This window comes from Serinus canaria, chromosome Z, assembly GCF_022539315.1.
Source record: "Serinus canaria isolate serCan28SL12 chromosome Z, serCan2020, whole genome shotgun sequence".
Classification (NCBI taxonomy): Eukaryota; Metazoa; Chordata; class Aves; order Passeriformes; family Fringillidae; genus Serinus; species Serinus canaria.
The window spans coordinates 16,154,803-16,176,156 of record NC_066343.1 but is presented as its reverse complement, the minus strand read 5'-3'; the positions used below and the strand labels follow the sequence as shown (position 1 = coordinate 16,176,156).

At 34.7% G+C, this 21,354-nt stretch overlaps 1 protein-coding gene across 1 annotated transcript in view; it reads left to right on the top strand.

The window, feature by feature from the left end:
• The window catches only part of MAN2A1 (mannosidase alpha class 2A member 1), a 106,472-nt gene that overhangs the window by 60,029 nt on the left and 25,089 nt on the right, over positions 1 to 21,354 (top strand). Inside the window, exons 13-17 of the mRNA XM_030236725.2 lie at positions 8,494 to 8,659; positions 10,515 to 10,745; positions 10,831 to 10,953; positions 17,611 to 17,725; positions 21,068 to 21,201. Of these exons, the coding sequence (XP_030092585.1) occupies positions 8,494 to 8,659; positions 10,515 to 10,745; positions 10,831 to 10,953; positions 17,611 to 17,725; positions 21,068 to 21,201 (769 nt within the window). The remainder of the gene's footprint in view (positions 1 to 8,493; positions 8,660 to 10,514; positions 10,746 to 10,830; positions 10,954 to 17,610; positions 17,726 to 21,067; positions 21,202 to 21,354) is intronic.

The window sequence follows — 21,354 nt, the reverse complement described above, 5'->3', positions numbered from 1 at the left end:
GCTTTTCTCTGACTTAATAGAAAGCTGTTTGTTTAACTTGATTTTTAATAAATCACCCATATTCTTACTGCCCCAGATTTTGTGTCTACATCTGACACTATATCTGAGAGCATAGGTCCTAATCATAAACAAAAGACTTTTCAATTTAATTAAATGTCTAGGATTGTATAGTTATGGATGCAAATGGTTTCAGTATCTACTGTCTCTCAGAGAGGATATGTTTAATCTCTAGAAGCTATTGAAAATATTTTAATATAATTAGGTGTGTTGATGCAGTTAAAGCACAATTCACTGTAGTTTCATACATTGCTTTGACCTTACCTTTGAGCCACCTTCACTCAATTAATAGACAGACTTCCTGGTTGCCTAGCTGTTTTCTAAATGTTTTCTGATAAATGTTTGTTGGTAAATGTTGGCTATCACGTATTATTCAAATTAAATCCTTTGGTGTCAATCTGAGTAGGGTAGATTTTTTTTTTTTTTGTGCAAAGAAAGGCCAAAAAACAAGTAAGGATTTCTTCAGGCAAGATGTTAAAGTCACAAGTTATTTTCTTTTCTGTCATGCTAACAGAGTAGAATGTAAATAGATTACTAAAGTTGATGTCATATTGGCAACAACCACTTTATATAGGATTAGTATTTAAAACTGTCTTGGTAAACTGGAGACATTATTTCATAATCAATGAAAGAGGCAAATGGAAGTATTGCACATCACATGGAAAAATAAGATGTGGACTGACCAAATGGACATTAGTGAAGCAGAAGAAGACTAGGTATGACAAAAGATGGAATTGAGAGAGTTACTTATATGGTATCAAAGGCAATTTTGCTCTAGGATGATTTAAGTGGACATGTTCTTTGTAAAGTGCAGCTGAAATAGTGTGTTATACTCAAGAGTGATGAAGGCTTCACCAAAAATATAGGCTGAGAAGTTGGAAAGGGTTAATAGGAAAACAGAAACACTAAGTCAAAGAAAGTGCCCAAGGTTGAAAGCGCATCATCTGTTTAGTTTGAAAAGACTGGTAATAAGAAGATAAGTCTATAAATGCATGCAGGTTTGTTACACATAGTCATTGTACAAACAGTGGAAAATAGGAAGACGTAACTGGAGAAAATGTTGTTTAAAATAATTAAAAATGTTATATTAGAAAAACTGGTGCTTAAGCTGCTAAACAATATAATCAGATTTGGAGTTTTTCAAGAATGGCAATTGCAGCATTTTTCAAAGTTTGCCCTTCTGATTTCTCATTTTGTCTAAGAGGTCAAGCTACAGCAACCTTCTAGTCCACAGGGGGTTTTGTTAATATCTAGTTTTTCCTTTGTCTCCTCAGTTTACTCTTGGGAGTCACAGTGGAAAAGGGGTATTTTGCAGTATCTATCATGACCTAAGGTTATAGAACAGTATGTTTTGTGCATAGATCTCTGTTTGACCAGGTGGAATAAAAGAGAAAAAGGGACTGGTTTAAGACATGTAAGATTTTAAAGGCTGTGTGATGTTTGTATAAGAGCTGGTGGCTCTAATGACAGGACATTTCTGCTTAGAGTTGTTGTGCACAAGCACAGCAATTTATTGCCTGTTGTCCAGAAAAATGGCATTTTCTGTTCAGAACAAAAAGGTTTTTCCCTCTTACAAAAGTTATTTTGTCACTTGGCAAATCTGTTGTAAAAGCTGGAGTGATTTTGTATCACTTTGATGAAAGGCTGTCTGAGTGCTGGTATTTTAACTGTTTTATGCATTAAATGTTTGCAGAGTGATGTCTGGGGAGGTCTTTTTTTGGTGATTTTTTTAAATTACTATTACTATTAATTACTATTAGAGAGGTGGGTTTCACATGTGATGAGGAGCATTGAGCAGTGCAGTAACTACTAGTACTAACTTTGTAGATTGGTAGCAACATATCAGTTCTCTGTAGGAATGCAAAGGGTCAAGAAATTTCCTCATGCTGGAAAATCCTGCATTTTACCTTTGCCTCTCTACACCCCTTCCTCTCCTTATCCCCCAGAAATTCTGTTTCTAAAAGAAATATCCTAAATCCCTAACATCAGAGGGATTTAGGATATTTCTTCTATTTTCTTCTATTTCTTAGAAGTTAGTTGGTATGATTTAACACTGGAAGTGTTCTTCCCCTTCTGGAAAAAAACCCAGAAAAACCTCTGATGTAGCTAATGAGTATTGCTGGTTTTGGTCCCTTTTGAAATATGAACTAGGAAGAAAATTATTTTTGTGTTATTGGACAAGTATCCGTGCATATTTGTTCCACAATACATTAAGTAATTCTACAGGGGCTTATGTGTTTTCATCACAAAATTAATTGACAAATTGATTTTGATAATAGTTCAAGGTACACAGAGACATAAAGTTTAGTATTTGCAATAACATGCAGTAGAAGAAGTACCATTTGGTTGAAATCATGCAAATATTTTACATTTGAGAAATAAATATTCATTTCACAGAGGGGAAAATAAGGATAGTCTAAAATACCTGCAGATCAAATTTTCTTTGAAATTAGCATGCGTCAGACTCAAATACTTTCAGAAAGTGGAGGACATTGGTCAGAAGATCTTCATGCATGAGAGTTTGAGTAACTTTGTCCAAAACTTTCTCTGTTGCCTAAATTACTTACAAAATGTATTTTGAATAGACCTGAGAAGTGTCTTAAAATGCTGTGAAACACACAGCTTCTGAAGACAAATTTAGTAAGTGATAGAAGAGCTGTACGAAGAAAAGCATTAATCTGCTGCCAAGGAGAGTGTTACAATCATGTGCCTGCACAGTTGGCTTTTGATGAGTTTTGTCCCTAAAGGAATATTAAGAACAGAATATGGATTGAGATATTGAAAAATGTCTAATTTTTGTATAACCAGAGGAGCACTGTGAACAGGTAATATCCTGGAGATTGTATATATGGCATTTATTTCCAGAACAATTATTTTATAGGATCTATAATTATATTTTATAGGTTATCTTAGTAATTCCTAGCAGAAAAGCATACAAAATGGATGAGGAGACCTGTACTTAAAATGTCATGTTATTCATGCTCTTGACTGAGGAGGCCTTGACCTTTACATGAGGGACCATTAGAGTTTTGAAAAGAGCTAAGTAACTTGACATAACTTTCATTTTTTTACCTACCAGTCTAAGTATTCAGTAGAATTTTCCTTCCTAAGAAAAGGGAATGGTTAATATTAGGTTTTATTGTATGTTTTCCCCATGGCCCCCTACAGCAAGGAGAGAGCTTTATAAATAACAGGGGAGTAATTTTTGTGCTCAACTTACTTATGGTTTTATTCTGTATTTTTAAAAAAAGAGGAAAATAATTATCTTGATGTTTTCTTGGGCTTCAATGCAAGAATCACAGTAGTCTTTTCTTCAGGAGAGGTTGTAATATTTGCACAATGAGCAGATAAATGCCTGGTTAAATTAGATGGTCTTGATTATTTTCCTTCCGTGTACCTCCATCCCCAAAGACATGTATCTGTGTAATGGCAATTCATGACAGTTTCTTAGTATTCTCATTTTCTTGGAATTTTGGGGTTTTTTTTTTTGAAATTCTGCCATACATCAGAAGTTTTGATTTTTTTTAATGGTGTTTTGGAAGTTACCATGGCAAGCAGTGCTTTATGCAGTTTAAATATTAAACCCTAGTTTGTTTTTGCCTCCTATACATTAGTGTTCAGTAATTAAACATTACTACCTACTGACTCTCTTCCCATCTTTCAAAGCAATTTTTTCTTGCCATCTTAAGATGTGAGACAGTTTTCATTCTATTACACAGTGAGATGATTTGGTTTTTTTTTAGAGAATTTCACTTTTTTTTTACAATTTTAAAGTCCTAGTCTACCAAAGTCCATCAAGAGTCAAGAATTCAGGATATGTTTCTAGCTAAATTGTGATTTCTAACCCATTTGCCTCTCTGGTGACTATTAACATACGTAGTTACTTAAATTCCTTTTCTCTATAGTGTAAATAATTTAAATCTGTTTTCATTACTCCTGTCTTGTTCCTTTCAGAACTCACATGCATCTGTTTGTTTTCTTTTGTTCTTCACTGGAAGACCCTGATATAGTATATAATTTAGCTTCATGGCTTGTATCCTTTCTCAGTTTTGGGTGTACTTGTTGCATTTTTTTTTCACCACTTAGGTGGTTTTTACCTTGGCCTTTATAGGAGAAGAGTGAAAGAAACAAATTAGCTTTGAAGGTTTTGTTCATGTAACTTTGCATTAAAATGGTGCCTATGGGTCTGAAGAACTGACTCTGATGAAACCATTTATAATGGGAAATGCTTCAATCCATCTCAGAGGTTTTGCTGTGGAAATTTTAGTAAAATTGGTCAGTCTGAGCTAGAGGTCCTCAAGGAATTGGTTCTCCAGATGTATTTGAATAAAGTTATTCTGCTAAACAGTGAACGCTGTGGTCTTGAGCTGTAAATCCCAAGTGCCTTGGAAGGTGGTTTTGAATAAGCCCTTATCACTTACCATGCTCTGACATTCACTAGTAGTGAGTTGTGGTTTTCTCACCTTAGTTGAATGCATCCCTTGTGAAGGAAGAATGAATGAACTTCAAAAGGAAGTGGTGATTATGGTAATTGTGTTGCAGGTGTTACCAATAAATGTGTGATCAACATAGACGCCTATATGTTTATGCACATTGGAGAAAGAGAAAACAGTGATTTTTTTGAAATACTGAAGCTCTTCTGTTTAAGGAAGAATATTATTTTAGGAGGCAGAGATTAGAGTTGTTAGAGATCAAAATAAATCATCTTTATTCATATTTTTGTCTGTAAATACAGCTACAGCAGATAACATATCTTCTTAATTTAAAAATGAAAGTATTTGAAATAAGAAGCAGTGGGGTGGGAGGGAAGGAGAGCATTCCAGCTCTTGCTGAAAATGTTCCACAACGAGTTAAATCTTGTACTGCAGGAAAGACTGGTCAAAATATTCTTGTATGTATACATTTAATAGCGTTTATTAATGTTATTAATAGTAGATTATCTAGGGAAGGTGGTCATGCTTGTATGACTGAAAGATACCTGTTTCAGAGACCCAAAAAAGTATGGGGTAAAAGAATTCAAGGTGTATCTTTCCAAGAGTGTCTGAAAAGGTGTCAGGATTTGTTTTTCTTAAATTTCAAATATTTGTGATGCATCTCATTTAGGATTAAGAGCTCAAATCTACAATAACTTCTCTTTTTTGAATGGGCTGGGAGCAGTTAACTTCTGCTCCCAGTGCAGAGGTGAACCACTCTGTGTCAGTGGTTTGGTCATAGTTTTTGTACCAATGCAGTTTATTTTAACATAGTTTTAGCATTCTTAGTTTTCCCAAATAAACAAATTAAATTATGGCTGGCTCTTTGCCATAATGGTACCTCTAAAGTAAAATATTTCAGATAAAACTTTTCATGTTAATTTTACCAATAACCATTAAAACCCTTCACTCTTTAACTGAATGAAAGATGTAAACTTAAATAGTTTTATTGCTGTTGTTGCCAAAGACCAGTGATCTGAACAATGAAAAGAAAATATTTGCTTGCTCTTTTTGAAAGACAGTAATGTTCATGTTTTTGCTTTAAGGAATAGAAAACTTTAAATATTATCAGATTGCTTCTCCATGTAATGCAAGCACAGTGCATTAAGCAATTGTACACGGCTTTTTGTGCGAGTTTTTGCAAAGATACAGCTTAAGTGAGGTGTAGCTCTTTTTTTACAAATAAAATCTACAATTTTTATAGTGGGATATTGTTCAAGGGTGGGAGCTGAATGGTACTTCAGAAGTAATATGATTTAATTATATTCGTCAGTGCTTTTGTATATGCACAAAAATTCTATCTTGCTTTGTATAACTACTATACAAAAGTCCTCCTGAAATAGTATGTCAAAACAAAATATGAGTATCTAGTCAAAACTCCTGCATTTTAAATGCTGAAAATGTGCTCTGTCATTGCTAGCCTCCTCTATCTTATTACTCTACACACATATAATGAACTTAAAATTGCATTGATTCAAGAAGTTAAAAAAATGTATATATTTTGATACAACAGATTTGTTAAATCCAAATACAATTTTTAAAAAATAGCCTGATGAAATATAATAATAATACGACAGTTCATAAGACTGAAGGTTATGTTTACCTTTACCTTTTGTTATAGGTAAATTTGTCATGCAAGTAATTAAAGTTGTGAAATATGTTTGTAGCTATGGGAAGGTGAACAAAGTTTCTGGAAATATTTTTTGCACTAATATGTTCTTTGCTTGGCAGATAATTTAAATTTAATGAGGATGTGTAGCATTACTGAAAAATTATTACAGGCATAAGGTCTTCTTTTACTTGGAGGTATAAGAATTCAGGCATTCAGTTGTATAAGAAGAATAAAGAAAAAATTATGTGGTGTTCTGTTGATGGATGAGAATGAGGATTTATTTTGAGCTTTGGTGTTCAATCATTTCTCAATCTGTGTTGTTTCTGATAGAGTTCTTAACACTCTTTTTTCCCAGTACATGAGGAGTTCTTAAAAAAATTGGTAAAATCTCTATTCTCTTCCTAATCTGTAATGGGTTGAGACTGAGAGCAGGGTTGGTTTAGCTAGGTTTTTTGATTCCACGAATGTCACTTAAAAAAACCCCAAATATATGAACAAAAACACCTATTGAGATTAACCAAAACATATAAATTGCAATCATTCTCTGAAAGAAGACAGCTCCACATAAGCAGAAGTGTAAATTGCCCTACCCATGTCTAGGGGAGGTTCTCAGAAAGTCTTGCACAAGTTCTTAAAGACTCTGAAAGCTAACCCAGAATATACTTCAACTGTTATATTGTCTGGTAATCTAGGAGTCTTCGGCATGAAACAGGACAAAAGAGAGTATCCAAAAGCATTTTTTGTTGTGATCACAAAATGCATGTTGAAACTCATTGGTGTACTTAGAAGTCATTATTTAAACAATACTTCAGCACAGGACTTTAAGGAGTTAAAAAGGAAAATATTATTTTTATGGGAAGCTCATTTGATATATGGCAAGTAATCCAAAAGTTCTTGGTATAAAAAGTGAATAAAACCTCTGATTTTGTTTATTCAACTATGAGAAGTTGGAGTTGACCTTTATTTCATACTGATTGTGAGGCAATAGGGTAGCAGTGAAGTGCTGGGAAATTTACTAGCCAAGTTTGATGCCGGCAAACAAAGGAAGCCAGTAAGAAGATAAGGGGGAAATGGCAGCCTGGTCAGGATTCTGAATGAGATTTGCAGATTGGATGGATGGAGACAATTCTAGGTGAAGCGGTTTGGTCTGTGAAGAGGGTAATGGAATTTGAGGTTTAAGATGTGAAAGCAAAAGAAATAAAACCATGGAGAATCTGCATAGAAAACAAAGAGCAGAGAAGAAGGAGCATCTATTTAAAAGAAATACAGAAGGAGAGATTTGATAAGGAAGAAATGGATCTCATGGGAACTGATATAAAAATCAGATCCCATGAAGAGGTAAACTGCTTTACAGTGGGGAGTGTTAAGGAGGTTGAAGGTAGAGTATTGGTTCTGCTGTATATAGTTAAGAAGACAACAGAAGTTTTGGCATGAGCAGTTTTTATTGTAAAAGACTTCTTCTAAAGGATGACATGAACAGAGAGAAATGTCAGGGAACAGCTGAAAATACTGAATTCTTTGAGCTTGTCAATGAAAAGACAAGTACAATGATAGTCCTACAGATGCATGAACCAAAAATGTTCTAGTATAGTTCTGTTTTTCTATACCTTACAATACATGAACCTGGAATAATAATAAAAAATATATAGGCTAATAAAGTCTGTCTTCAGCTCAGGCCTGACTCTTTTGGTTAATAGGATAATCTGTGTTCAAATGGAAGACTATGGAAAAAAATAGTTATTCCGTATGTACCTATTAAGAAGATATGCAAACAGTTGGCATAGTGAATAAGGCTAAATTATTATTTAAATAATTGTGTACTTTCCCTTATGGTAGAGAGAAACTAGTTCCTTTAGTGAATATATATATATATATATATATATATTTATTATTTATTATTTATTTATTTATTTTATTTATTATTTATTTATATGTAGAGCCAGGTTTCTTTCCTCTTTTTTTCTAAGCTGTGTTAAAAAGAGGCAATTGTGGATGAGAATTTGATAGTTCAGCCTGAAAAATACATTTAAAATGCCCTTAAGTATCTTGGTTGTGCTTGCAACTGTTAATAGCAGTTCTTTAGCAATTATAATGGGAAATAGATGGAATTTATAAGGAATTTTCAAAATTTCTTGGACAAATAATAGCATTAAGAAAAGAAGATCTGCACATAATTGGTGTTCAATATCCATTGTTTCTTGGTTATGTTTTGTATATTTATTTGTTGTGGTATGTACCTGTTGTTCTAACATTGTTTTAAACCTCTGTATGTAAAATTTATGTGAAGTAACATTAAACCTGAAGGAGGAAGCTTGGTGCCGAAAGGTAATTTCTTAAATATGTTTTTTTCAGATACCTTTTGATACATAATCCTACGGAACAAGAGCGATTTTCAGTGGTTTCCGTCAATGTGAATTCACCCAGAGTTAAATTATTGTCTCCTTTGGGAAAACCTGTTACTGTCCAGATTAGTGCTGTTTGGGATGGAGCAACTACAGTATCACATGAAGCTTATCAGGTACCCTGCTTTAAGTAAAAAGCATTAAAATATGGTTTTTGATATGTACTGTAGCTTCAGAGCTGAAGAAAATTGAAATTGTGCTTCATATATTGGCAATTCTATTCTCTGTAGACAATACTATCAATTCAGTAATTTTAAGTAAAAAAAAAAAAAAAAACCAAACCAAATATAACCCAAAACACAATAAAAACCCCTAAAACTCAACCTACATGTGTTTAGCTTTAATGTTGCTTAAACTGATAAGCTGTTAAACTTTTGTGATACAATTTACTACATTTAAAGGATCACTTTCAGCTGCATGACTGGAAAACACTTGGATGTGTGTCTTTTCCCCTCACTTTCTCTATTGAGCTGCTTCTTCCTTCAAGTGCCAATCTGTACACACAGTCATACACACACACACATCTGTATGTTCTCAGGCACTCCAGCTGGAAGGTCTTGTGCATGAAATGGCTTAAGCATTTACATTTAGATGTCCTCTTCCCTTCCAAATACTTAAGCTGGGCAGATAGCCAGCTTAAGTATCTTCAGGCCCACCTCCTGTTTTTTGTTTGAAGCAAAACTTCTAAGAATTTTTGAGTTGTACATCATTATAGAAGATTGTCCTCAATGATCACACCACACATCACAAATTTATTTCATTGAATTTTTAGTGGAACTGTAATGATAAATGTCTGCAATAGTTACACTGTATTGCTTTCAGGCCTATGTTTTGATTCCTTTTGACATAGGAACTTGGTTCAGGATAATGTTTCTGTGAAGGCAATTCAATAAATGTCTCTCAGTTGTGTTCCAAAGGGAAAATTCTTGTGGGTAAACCTTGCTAAGCAGCTCAACCCCACACACTTGCTCGCTCACTGACCCAGTGGGGTGGAGGAAAAAAATTGGATGGGTAATGGTGAGAAAGCTCTTGTGTAAAGCTGAAGCTGTGTGCAGCTTTACACAAGATGAAGCCCAGCAGAGCAGGGCTCCATCACATGGAACAGTGACTTGGGAAGAAAAACACCATCACTCCAAACACCCCCCCCTCCCCTTCCTTTTTCTTCTCAAGTTTTTTTTGCTGAGCATCATGTCACATGGTCTGGAATATCCCTCTGGTCAGTTGGGGTCTGCTATCCTGGCTGTGTCCCATCCCAACTCCATGTGCATCCCCAGCCTCCTCCCTGGTGGAGCAGCAAAGGGCCCTGATGCTGCATAAGCCCTGCTCTGCTGTAGTGGAGTCATTTACCTCTGTGTTATCAAAGTGGTTAATACTGAAACCAAGCACCAAAAGTGCTGCTATGAAGAAATTTAAGTTTATCCTAGCCAAAACCAGCACAATAATTAGTAATTTTATTGCTTGAAAAATAGGAAGTGAAATTACTTGTTTGGACTTCAAATTCTAAACAAATTGCATTGGAGATATACCTTGTATACTACTCTTCTATGCAGATTATAGCTCCTAAAAAAAGAGACTGAAAATTAGACACTTGCTTTATACTTAGTTATTTAAATTCATGCATTTTTAAATTTAAATTTCAAAATCAAATGATAAGTAGAGTCTGTGTGCACTGGATCCAGTACACATGCATCTTCAATGAAAGGCAAATATACTCAGAACTGCATATCACAACTAACATTCTTAACAAGATTCAAAATTGTTACTGCATTGATATAATGGTAATCTTGATGCTAAGCAAATTAGTCATGCAGATATTTCTGTTTGTTAATTCTTCATATTTATTATAGACTATGGGAAAACTCATCCATCCTAAAATTATTCAAGCAAAAGTATTTGCTCTGAGCATAAATTCAGTACAAAAAGTTGATATTCTGCTATTTTTAGTAATGGCTACTTATTTGCTCCCAACAGATGTCTTTTGTGGCACATCTGCCACCTCTTGGGATTGGAGTTTACCAGCTTCTGGAGGATGAGAGTTCAGAAGCAGTTTTAGCTGACTATAATATATATGTAAGGAATAGCAGACAGGAGAAGCCAGATAAGGTTTTCAAGATAAAAGAGATGCAGCATTCTGTGGATAATATAATCTTAGAAAATGCATACATGAAACTATGGCTTTCTGGAATGTCTGGATTACTGGAGGTATGTTATATTTTATTTCAAAACACTATATTTTACTTTTTTGTGCTGCTTTTGGGGAACCTAATATGAATCTCTGTGCTTTTAGAAAATAAACACCAAGGAAGATGATAAAAATCATCAAATGAAGGTGGAGTTTGCTTGGTATGGAACTACCAGTAACCGAGATAAAAGTGGAGCTTATCTCTTCTTACCAGATGGAGATGCCAAGGTAAACTTTCTGTTCGCAAAGAAATTTTAATCTTGAGGTACCTTAGAGTGTTTGGCAAATACAGATTGGAAGAGCTAGTTGTTCCCAAAACTGAAATAAAAGCTGTGTGGCTAGGCATAATGACATGGGCTATTGAAATGATTGGCAGAAGTTCATACTTCCTAACCCTACATAAGAGTAAAAACGCAATTGAAATTTGGAAATGAGAAAATCTAGAGCAAATTTATGATTCCCCCTAAAAAATTAGGATGCAATCCTTGACAGAAATCCAGTGAGATATGACCGTTCATTTTGACAGTTAATTTTTACTCTCTATGATGAAAATGTGTTCTGACTAATTTCTACATCTTCACTTTTCTGATTTTTTATATATTTTTTTTTAATTGTGATTGTGTTGCTTCTGGTTCAGAGGTACTTTTTCAGCAGATATTGGCATACTTAATTAAGATACTGACTCCCAATTGGTGAGTATAAAGACGGAGTAGTAAGGAACTGTTCTGATTTAGTTCTCTAGGATTATCTGTATTTTTAGCTGTGTAATTATTGGAGAGCAACAGCATACTCCTATTAGTTTTGAAATTGGAAATTGGGAAATGGCAGCGTTCTTACAGTGACTTCATTACCATATGGAGTCTACTACTTCCCTTTCGGAACTGAAAGGGTGATATTTCAGAAAGCAAAAGATAGAAAAAAGAACATTTATGAAGCTAGGTAGTTGGCAGCATATTTCTTCTGAGTTTCTCTTGAGTAAACTCAAGTTGCAAACATTAGACAAACGATGAGCTCGATGCTTACCATTTTAGGAAATATAGATGAGTAATCATTCTGCTTTTTGGCAGGAGGGAAAGCTGTTTGGCCTTCTTTCTGTCTTCTTTTTTTCTCTTCCTATTTCCCCCTTTTATCTGTGTAAACCAGTCTGGAAGGAAATAGAACGGTTTCCTTTTCTTTTAGCAGTCTTTCCTAGAAGCACACCTTTTGAGCTGTGTGATTTGACAGGTTTGAACTGTATAGCTTATTTATTCCCATAATAATTTACTTCAGATATGTTAATCAGGGTTTCCTTATCCTTAATTTTATATGCCGTTTCATATTTCTTCATTTTATTGTGTTTTTATCTGTGAATACTTGAACAATATCACTTAGGGTTTTTACCTTTCACTAGCTGCGTGGTCACACTTTAAATAATTTCATTTTATATTCTAATTCATCTTTTGCTTTTAAAAATAATCACTAAATCTACCAGTTATGTAATTTTAACTATACATTTAAGTAATTTGCTTTATGAAAATAATTTGGACAAATTGAGGTAGCAAAATGGTGTGGTTTAAACAGAAAAAAGTCTGTCACATGTCTGCAAGCAAAATTAGAAAAGAAAGATTAAATTAAACTACATTTTAAGTTAACATTAAAAGGGTGCTGTTCAACTTTTGTAACATTCTATGCAATAAAAATGAAATTGTTACTTGAAGCAGAATACTTCTGAAAATTCTGCTTCATTAATATTTTGCTTCACCATAAGGCTCATTTGGCTTGCATTTTAATAACATTAATTAAATTGTCCCTCTGGGAATAAAAGAGTAATTCTATAGTAGTTTCTAAACCAGTTTGAGCTAATGCTTTCTGTCTTAAGAAACGCCATCTGTTCGGGGTTCTCAGTGTAATGTGGATTGACTAACTTTCTAAGCCCATGTGTGAACTGGCAATAGGATAAATGGCAGGCAGTTTTCTTGATTTTTGGCAAGGTGTTTTCTTGTTTTGATTTTTTTCTTACCGCCTTTACCCTATGTTTTACAGCAAAATTTGCAAAGAATAATTGCTTTCTATGTTTGGCTGTTTTTCTTTGGTATGAGTAGAGTTTTATGCTTTTTTTGCCTTTGTAACTGATTAATTTTGCATTTGATAAGTCTTTTAGTTACTTTATTTTCGGTTCTGCAATACTCAGAAATTATTTGGCTTTGTCTGTTTTAATAATTTGTCTAGACGTAGTGCTGAACTGCAACAGTGCAAAGTCCAGAAGAGGGGCACAGAGAGGGGGCTCCATCCTGCAGGTCTAGAGAGATAGGACAGTCCCCCACCATGCCTTTGTTTTTCCTTTCAAATCAAAACAGAAAGCAAGGCACCAGGAAAAAAGGCAGCATCTTAATTTTTTTAAATGGCAGTGAAGTGTTTGGCTGACTGATGGTGTTAATGAAGTTTACAAAGAAGTCCCCAAGGAAGGGATATCCTTGGGCCTCATAATAAATACAAATAAAATGTCCTGTTCATGAAGACAAAACATGTTTTTCAACTCCTGTGACTTTGTGAAGAATATTCAACTTGTTTTTTTGTAGAACTGTGGGAAAAAAAAAACCTCACAATATTCAATAAACTTTGAAACAGCTAAATATCTGTATTTTCTTCTGTATATTCAAGACAAGTCAATATGTGATGACTTCTTACTAGCCCTGCTTGGCATCAATAGGGAATAGAACAAAGCAGTTTTTTCCAAAGCATCAGAACCTAAATGTTTGTGGGATCAATGTGAGTAGTTGATTTTTTTGTTTTACAAATATTTTTTTTCAGTATCAAAGTGATGGTTTTTAGTATACCCAGACTAGGAAATATTGATTCTCCCTCAGGCAGCTGGTTCTGTGATTCTGTGTATGTACTAGTTCCCACAGGTACTTTTGTACTAACAGAATATATAAGAAAACAGATTTTTTTTTTTTATCCCCTTTCAGGATCTCAAGTGCTAGAGCTGAAATACATGATATTTTCTCAGTCTAACCTCAAACCCTTCTGAAAAAGGGGCAATCTGCTGCTGAGAAACACCTTTTCCTGCAGGCTTTGTCTTGTGATTTTTCTTTTTTTTAAATTCTAGACCAATCCAGAACATTTCACGTGTGGTTGAAAACTTTCATAGTTTTTTTGGCATCCAGACCAACAGTGTGCTGCACTACCAGAAGTTTCCTGGCCCCTAAAGTGGTTAGGGGAAAAGTTAATTGCCCATGCTTTGTACCTCCAGGCTGCAGTATACCATGCCATTTTCTATACAAGCCAGTAAATATTTAGGTGAAGGTGTATCTCCAGTTATTTCCACCCTTTGGCACCTGTTTTGATGTTAAATATTTTAATATACCATAGGGATCCATGAGGTATTATTTTGTTCCAGTATTCTCCCTTAAAATTCCCACCTAGCTTCTCCCCAGGCCTCCTGCCCCGCCATCTTTTCAAAAAAAGATTCTTCTTTCTCTTGAATACGAGTACAGAAAGATGATTTCTGAACCCTTTGACCCATAGTTCTGTTGTCCTGTTTCTGAAAAATACTGATTTCCAGGCTCAACAGAAGCTACCTGACTAGGCTGCTGGATCTTGTACAATTGAATTCATCCCACTGGAGCTGGGAGGAACAGATATTACAGCAGCAATTTATTTTAACTCTTTAGAAAGTGGAGTCTTCAGACTAGCAATTGGATATGAAAGCAACATATTTTTATTCCAGTTCAAGGTGTGAGTGATCACAATTACTTCATGCTGGAAGGTCCTTTAGTCCATGCTTAAAGCAGACTTAACACTGAATTGAGACAAGGACTTTGTCAAATCAGTTTTGCAAATATCTATCATTGTTTGTTCTTTCCACATAGCCTGAGACTTTCACATCAAAAGTACCTTTGTATTTCAGATCCAGGACCAGGATCCTTTCACAGACCTGGGCATCTCACCAAGGATCTTTACAATGATGCTAGAATAATTGCATATTCAATGCATAAAGATGTTTTCCTGCTTAAAAGCAAAAGCCTGGTTGATTGAAATGTTGTTGGTGAGGCAAACCTGGCCAATTTTCTCTTTATGTGTTCTGAACTCCTGGTATTTCCCCTGGTAACTAGCAACAAATCAAGGTCTAGCATTTTTTAAGCACTAAATATGAATTTGTAGGCTCCCCTGTTCTATCCCTGCCATATTTTTACTTCATTTTCCCTGCTTGCCCAATAATCAGGGAACATCAGTCATTCTTGAGAACTTGAGTATACATCATATTGCCACTCTATCAGAAAGAACTTGTCTGATCCCCAAAACTATGTGATAGCATCTGCCTTTGTAAGCTACCTTCCTCTTTTGTGCCTTTTCTAGCATTATGCCTGAATTGGAGACTTGCAAACTCAGTGCATGTCCTAGGAAAAATTAAGAACTATTATTTTTTAAAAATGCTTAGTTTCAGGCATTTTCTGCAAAATAACTGTTCCTTTTCAATCAGCCCATCTTTCTGTTTAGTTCAGACCAGTCCATAGTAAGTTGCATTTATCTTCAGAAGAGCTAATTTGGCTACATGTGCAGCCTGGAACCTTGGGTATGTGAACTTAATATTTGTGACAATATCCCAGAATCTGAGAGCTGATATATCCATCTCATTTCAGTCTTCTGTGTATTTTGATAGCTGTTGACAATATCACACTCATGTTTTGTACTAAAAAACTCAATGGAAAAGAGTTTCTCCAAAGTCTGGGTTTAATTTTTTTTTACTTTTTGATTCAGGTAGTATTTTTTTTGGTAAGTGCACAGCCTTTTATAATCCTGTCACTCACCCAGCATCTCTCCCTTTTGCCGGCTAGCTCCAGTGAGAACAGAGCAAGAAATACTCTTACAAACTACACAGGACCATAAGATCTGTGTTACTTTGGTAACAGAATAGATCTGGCAGTCTGCTGTCTGTGTAAGTGACATTCTCCTAGGTCACAGGTCGCTGGCTTGTCCTGATGATCTCTGGTTTCTCAGTTCCTTTTCTGAGAGTTCCTTTAGGTGCTGTTTCAGTCTGTCTTTGCTAGCTTAAATATCTTCATGCTGGGCTGCCCTGCAGGGAGGATTTTGAAGGGTTTGATTACTCCACCATTTGTTTGGTCATCCAGATTCTCCTCTCTGGGATTTTTAACTTTAAGAAGCCAGGTGGTCACCAATTAAATTAGTTTGTCTTCTCTGCCTTTATGTGATAGAAAAGCAAATATCAGTCTCTTCTACCAGAATGGGAGAATTCAGTCTACAGGTACGGATATTGTCAGCTTTTCGTGGAAATAAGAGGTTCTAACCTAAGATCTTGTCTTCAAATTTCTTTTATCTCAGTGTATTAGCTCATCTGTCTAATATGCCCCTTGAATACCCTATTCCTTCTGTATTTCTCACCTAGCAAATGGATTTTGCAAAACAGATAACATCTGTCTTATTGACAAGATGAGATCCTATGGAAGTATTCCATAATTTTTTCATGCAGACTATCAAGAAGTCTAAAACACTATTTTGAGGTTTTTTATTGATTACCTGGATAAGATTTTCAGTAAGAAAAAGCCTTTTCTCCCTAAACCAAACAATCTTATCAAAGCATAAGTAACTGTGATTTCTCTTCCAAACTCCTGTACAAAATATTACTGTAGTTGATAACTACAGAGTTGCCTCTTATGGCTCTGGCAAAGCTTTTATTAAAAAGTATTCTGAAGCTCTAAGAATAAGTATGTGAATACAAAAGGCGGGCTTTTCACCCCTGAAAGTCCCTTTCTGTTTATTCTTTTATACAATACTTCTTGAAGTCTGTTTTACATACAGTTCTATGTTCAAAGAATGTTGGATATTTACCTGTACTTGCTCTTCTCTAGTGTGTTTTGTCTGTATCTATGTGAGCTTGATCTCTGCTCCTCCTCAAGCTGCATCTGTTCTTTGGTGTCATTGCTTCAAGAATGACCATGCCCTGTCCTTATGGCCTTGGTATATACAGAAATAAATCAGCCACCCTCTGAGAGCTTTTTGCCTAGATCCCTCTGAATAATGTGTTTTTCAAGCATTTGGGATGTGTTTTTGTGAGTGAAGTCTTTAATTACAGCTGTTTCCCTACTGAAGAAGTTGCATATTTAATTCATTTTTACCTTTGCAGCCATCCATTTATTTCCATCTGGTGCACACAGTTTAGTGTGGGATCAGTGGTTTTTTTTAGAAAAAGTTGCTGTTTGCCTCGTCAAGACTTTAAATACTGTGACCACATGGAAAAATAATTTTCTTCATTTCCTTGGTTTGTTGTGAATGTGCAAAATTTGTCCTAGTCTGTGGGAGCCTTGAGTAGTAAGCCACTATCCTTATTGACATTTCATAATGATTCTCAGACCTACCCTGCATTTCAGAGAGCTCCACTGGCAACTTTGTCTGCTTCTGATGAAGAAAAAGCTTTCTCTTCTATTTTCAAAGGATATGCAAACGGATCTACACAGCAGAGTAGGGGAGGCCTTCCTTGTGCAGTGTGTGCCACTGCTGGAGGTAGTCAAACCACGTGCCCCAAATTTTAAAGTACAGTATTTAATCACTGGTTAGCAGTTATAATTTTTCTAGCAAAAGAGCTCAATCCAGATGCAAAAATCAATACATTCCTGTGCTTGTCTGTAGACCATATATTGCTTAATCCTCTCAAAATACTTGTGAGATGCGTAATGAGACTTAACCCAATTTTAGCTGAAGTGACTACAGGACTCTGAAGAGAAGTTGCTGAATTTCAGATTAGGAGTAAATTTTTATCTCCAGTGTTTTAGATCTTGAATGGTCTAAAACCCCTCTATTTTAATATTTATTGAATACTTTATTTTATTGACACTATGTTTATGAAAAACTTCTAAAATACTCACTCTCTTTGTTTTCTTTTTGTAGCCTTATATTTTTACAGACCCACCTACCATAAGAGTTGCTCATGGAACGATTTTCTCAGAAGTTGTTTGTTTTTTTCACCACGTGACACATACCATGCGGCTGTATAAAGTCCAGGGTAAGAGTTGTGAAATTATGTCTCTTTTGGCAGTTATTTTACACCACAATGACCTTGGATCCTGCCTGCCTTTTTAATGTTTAAATACACCTCTGCACTAGTGCAGAGTTTGTGAGGCTGAGGTTGCATAGACTCCAATACACTTTGCACTGTGATTTCTCTCTGAGTGTCATGCTAGACATTAACCTGCTATGCTTAAACTCAACAGATTTGTTGGAAATACCTCTCCAGACTTTGTTGACTGATCTGAATGCTGTAACTAGCTACACATTTTGAAAATCAGAAAAAAAATATTGAAATATCTTGGAGAGAATGTAAGAACGTCGTTTCTTTCGTAGTATCACATTTCCTGATGGAAATACAATATATATCAGTGACCTTAATAGAGAAGTTTGGTTTACTTCACAACTTTAGGCTTTAGTTATCTATTGCCTCCCTTTGTATGCCCTTTTTCTGCTTGGGACAGCTCATGACAGAATTTTCTGTGTCTGTTGAGAGGCACCAGCACCAAACATCCACTTTTTGCTTCTTAGGACATAACATCATACCAGTTATCCTTTGCTTCCTTCAGTTTTCTTTTGAAGTCACTTGTTTCTCTACTGTTCAGCTGCTGATTTCCAAGGAAATTCTAAGTAAACAGTAATTTTGGAAACTCTCTACCCTTCCAAACTTGATGGAATTGGCCACTGAAAAACATAAAAGAGGGAGGAAATAATGGTGCAATTGTATACAATTATTTTCATATGGAAACTTGAGTAAACATGCTTAAGTGTATCTTTCTATAATTAAGGAACACACATTCGTTATTTATATTTACTGGAATGATTCTGAAATAAATAAAGAGGCACTGATTAATGTTTTCAGTTGAGGGAACTTACTTGTTTTGTATTACCAACTTTACTAGGAGTCAAAATTGTCCTCATGTTTTTTAAAATCCTATTTATCATATTTAATTATTTTTCCTAAACAACTTCTAAAAAAAAAAAAGTACTTTGAATATACTGCTTGCTCTTCTTCTTTCCTTTAGGTTTCAAAAATTGTAATAACATCATCTGTGTGGGATTTTTTTGTTTGTTTTTTGTTTTGATTTAGTTCTAGGGCATTTTGGTCTAGAACTAAAATTGATTCAGATGCTTCATTTTTGTGACATTGAAGTGTGAAGTTGCTGGGGTTTATACATATGCCAAAGGCTCATCAGAATTCAGTTCCCAGATGATACAGTAATTCTGGATCAAACATTAACTCACTCTCCTTAGGAAGAGTGAGACAAGAGTTTACATTCATTGTTGAACATCCTAAGGAAACACAGCTTATATTCAAGATTATATATATATATATATATATATATATATATATATATATATATATATATATATCTCGCCTATTTATTTATTTTATGGGACAAATAGTTAAAATCATCTTAAAGTGGATTATTATGTTGTACTCTTTTTTCTTTAATTTGCTACTAAATACCTGCTAGAAGTATTTCAGTTCACAGAAAATGAGTTGTCAGTGAAAATCACCTGCTTACCAATTCCTAACACTTAAATTTATCTTTCCTTGTGAATGTACTCTCTACTTTTTCCTTTGGTTTTTCTGATGATTTTTAATTCATCACAATATTTCAATACTTTCAGCATTTCACATGTAATGTGTGCATGGGTAAGTCCTGTACCATGCTTCTACTTTGACAAGGAAAAATGATACAAAATATATTTTATATATTGTCTGTTTGCTCTTAGGTGTGTTTTTATCTAAATTTCTTTAAGTATTCTTTTTCAATGTTTAAAGTTTGATAGCTTTGCATCATTGTTTTGCTGAGGTCTATTTCCTTGGCTTTGTTAGGGGAGTTATTTATATAGCATTACTTCAATTAAAATAAGCTATTTTGAAGTCTTATTAGATATATGGGAAAAAATCACTATCGAGGATCTCATCTCCTCTCGCAATCTACCTCCTTGCCTAGGGATAGCAAGACTGATTGTGTGGCTAATCCAGCTGGTGAATAGTACTCCCAACTCCTACATCTTCAGCAATTTTGGGGAAAATAGCTTTTACCACTTTTGGCTTTAAAATTCTGTTGATTTTGGGTAGAAAATACTCTGGGTTGACAACTCTGTTTTCGGTAATTGACCACTGAGTGATTTTTACCCTCTGCTGCCATTGGCATCTGTTTTGATATTTTCCTGATTTTGTTAATCTTTTTATCAGAAGCTTGTCATACTATATTTTCTTCATAGTTGTATTTTTGTATACTGTCAAATTATGCAGAACAAAAATGATGACAGTCTAAACTAAGTTACTGTATTATTCTTCAATGTACTCATGCTTTTAAATATTTGGAAAAAAATACATGAAATATTTGGAAAAATCTATTACTGGAAGCATCAAAAGTGGAGCATAAAAATCCACATTTGCCATACTAGGTTTGGGAAAATAAAAGTAATTAGCTGAACCAAGTGTTTTTCATTTAGCACTGAAGTTTAATAACCATTGGTAAATGTTAACATTTTAACAGTTGCTGTAATTCTGCAGGTGACATTTAGATTTTAAAATAGGTGTGGAAACAAATACATATCTATGTTCTGCTTGGTGCAATTCTTTTTGCAATCATTGGTCCCATTAGACTGCAGAAAGGGTAGAAGTGGTGATGCTGAATGATGGTATGATTCCACTCCAGACTGTGACTTGAACTGTTTGAAAAGTCAGGTTATTATTAAAGGTATTTAATTTTCAGTACAAGGCACTGTTGGAAAAAAAAAAAATTCACTCAAAAATTTGTCTGAATTATCAGACACCGAATCTGTCTTTAATAAATATGAACCTTTTCCCTGTCAATAAAGTTTTGTGTTCTGCTTGTAGTTGTATCAGTTCAAATTTCTTAATACGCTGTCCTTAAGGAAGACTGTCATTAAAGGAGCTGCTCAGGGTTTCCTGCTCAGTTGAACAGTTCTATCAAGAATCTAGTTAACTTCATTCTTGTTTGGGAATGGGGACAGCTGGAGTGAAGGGGGGAAGTGACTGACCAGGTCTTGCTCTAGCATGTTCATTTAAAGACTGCACTCAACAGTTGTGTGCTGTTCCCTACTGGTTTACTGAAACCCACAGTGGTTCTTACTTGTTGCTTCTATTCCCCTTCAGTGTTCTCCTTCAGACTGTCTGTTCAATTTGTACCAAATTAGAAATATTGCTCTATCATCTGTTCCATAACTGAACTGTCTTCTGATATCTGGTTAGGTAAAAGAGAAAACAAAATATAGATCTCTGTGTCCTGGGAGCACAGTCATTCTTATACATGTGGCAATCACTTTTAGGGATTTTAAATGCATCTTTTTCATGTAGGTTTGGAAGGTCAGTCTCTTGAAGTTTCCAATATTGTGGACATAAGAGGAGAATATAATCGTGAACTCGCAATGAGAATTTCATCTGACATAAACAGTCAAAATAGATTCTATTCTGATCTTAATGGATATCAGGTAATTACCATCTCTTAATTGTAAAAGCTTAGGGTGTCAGGTTTTGACTGTCCAAATGTAAAGAACTTCTATTAAACAAACTCTTATGTTAAACTGCACTAATAATTTAAAAGGAGAAATGCTTTTTAAAAATGTGTCTGTTATAAAATTTGG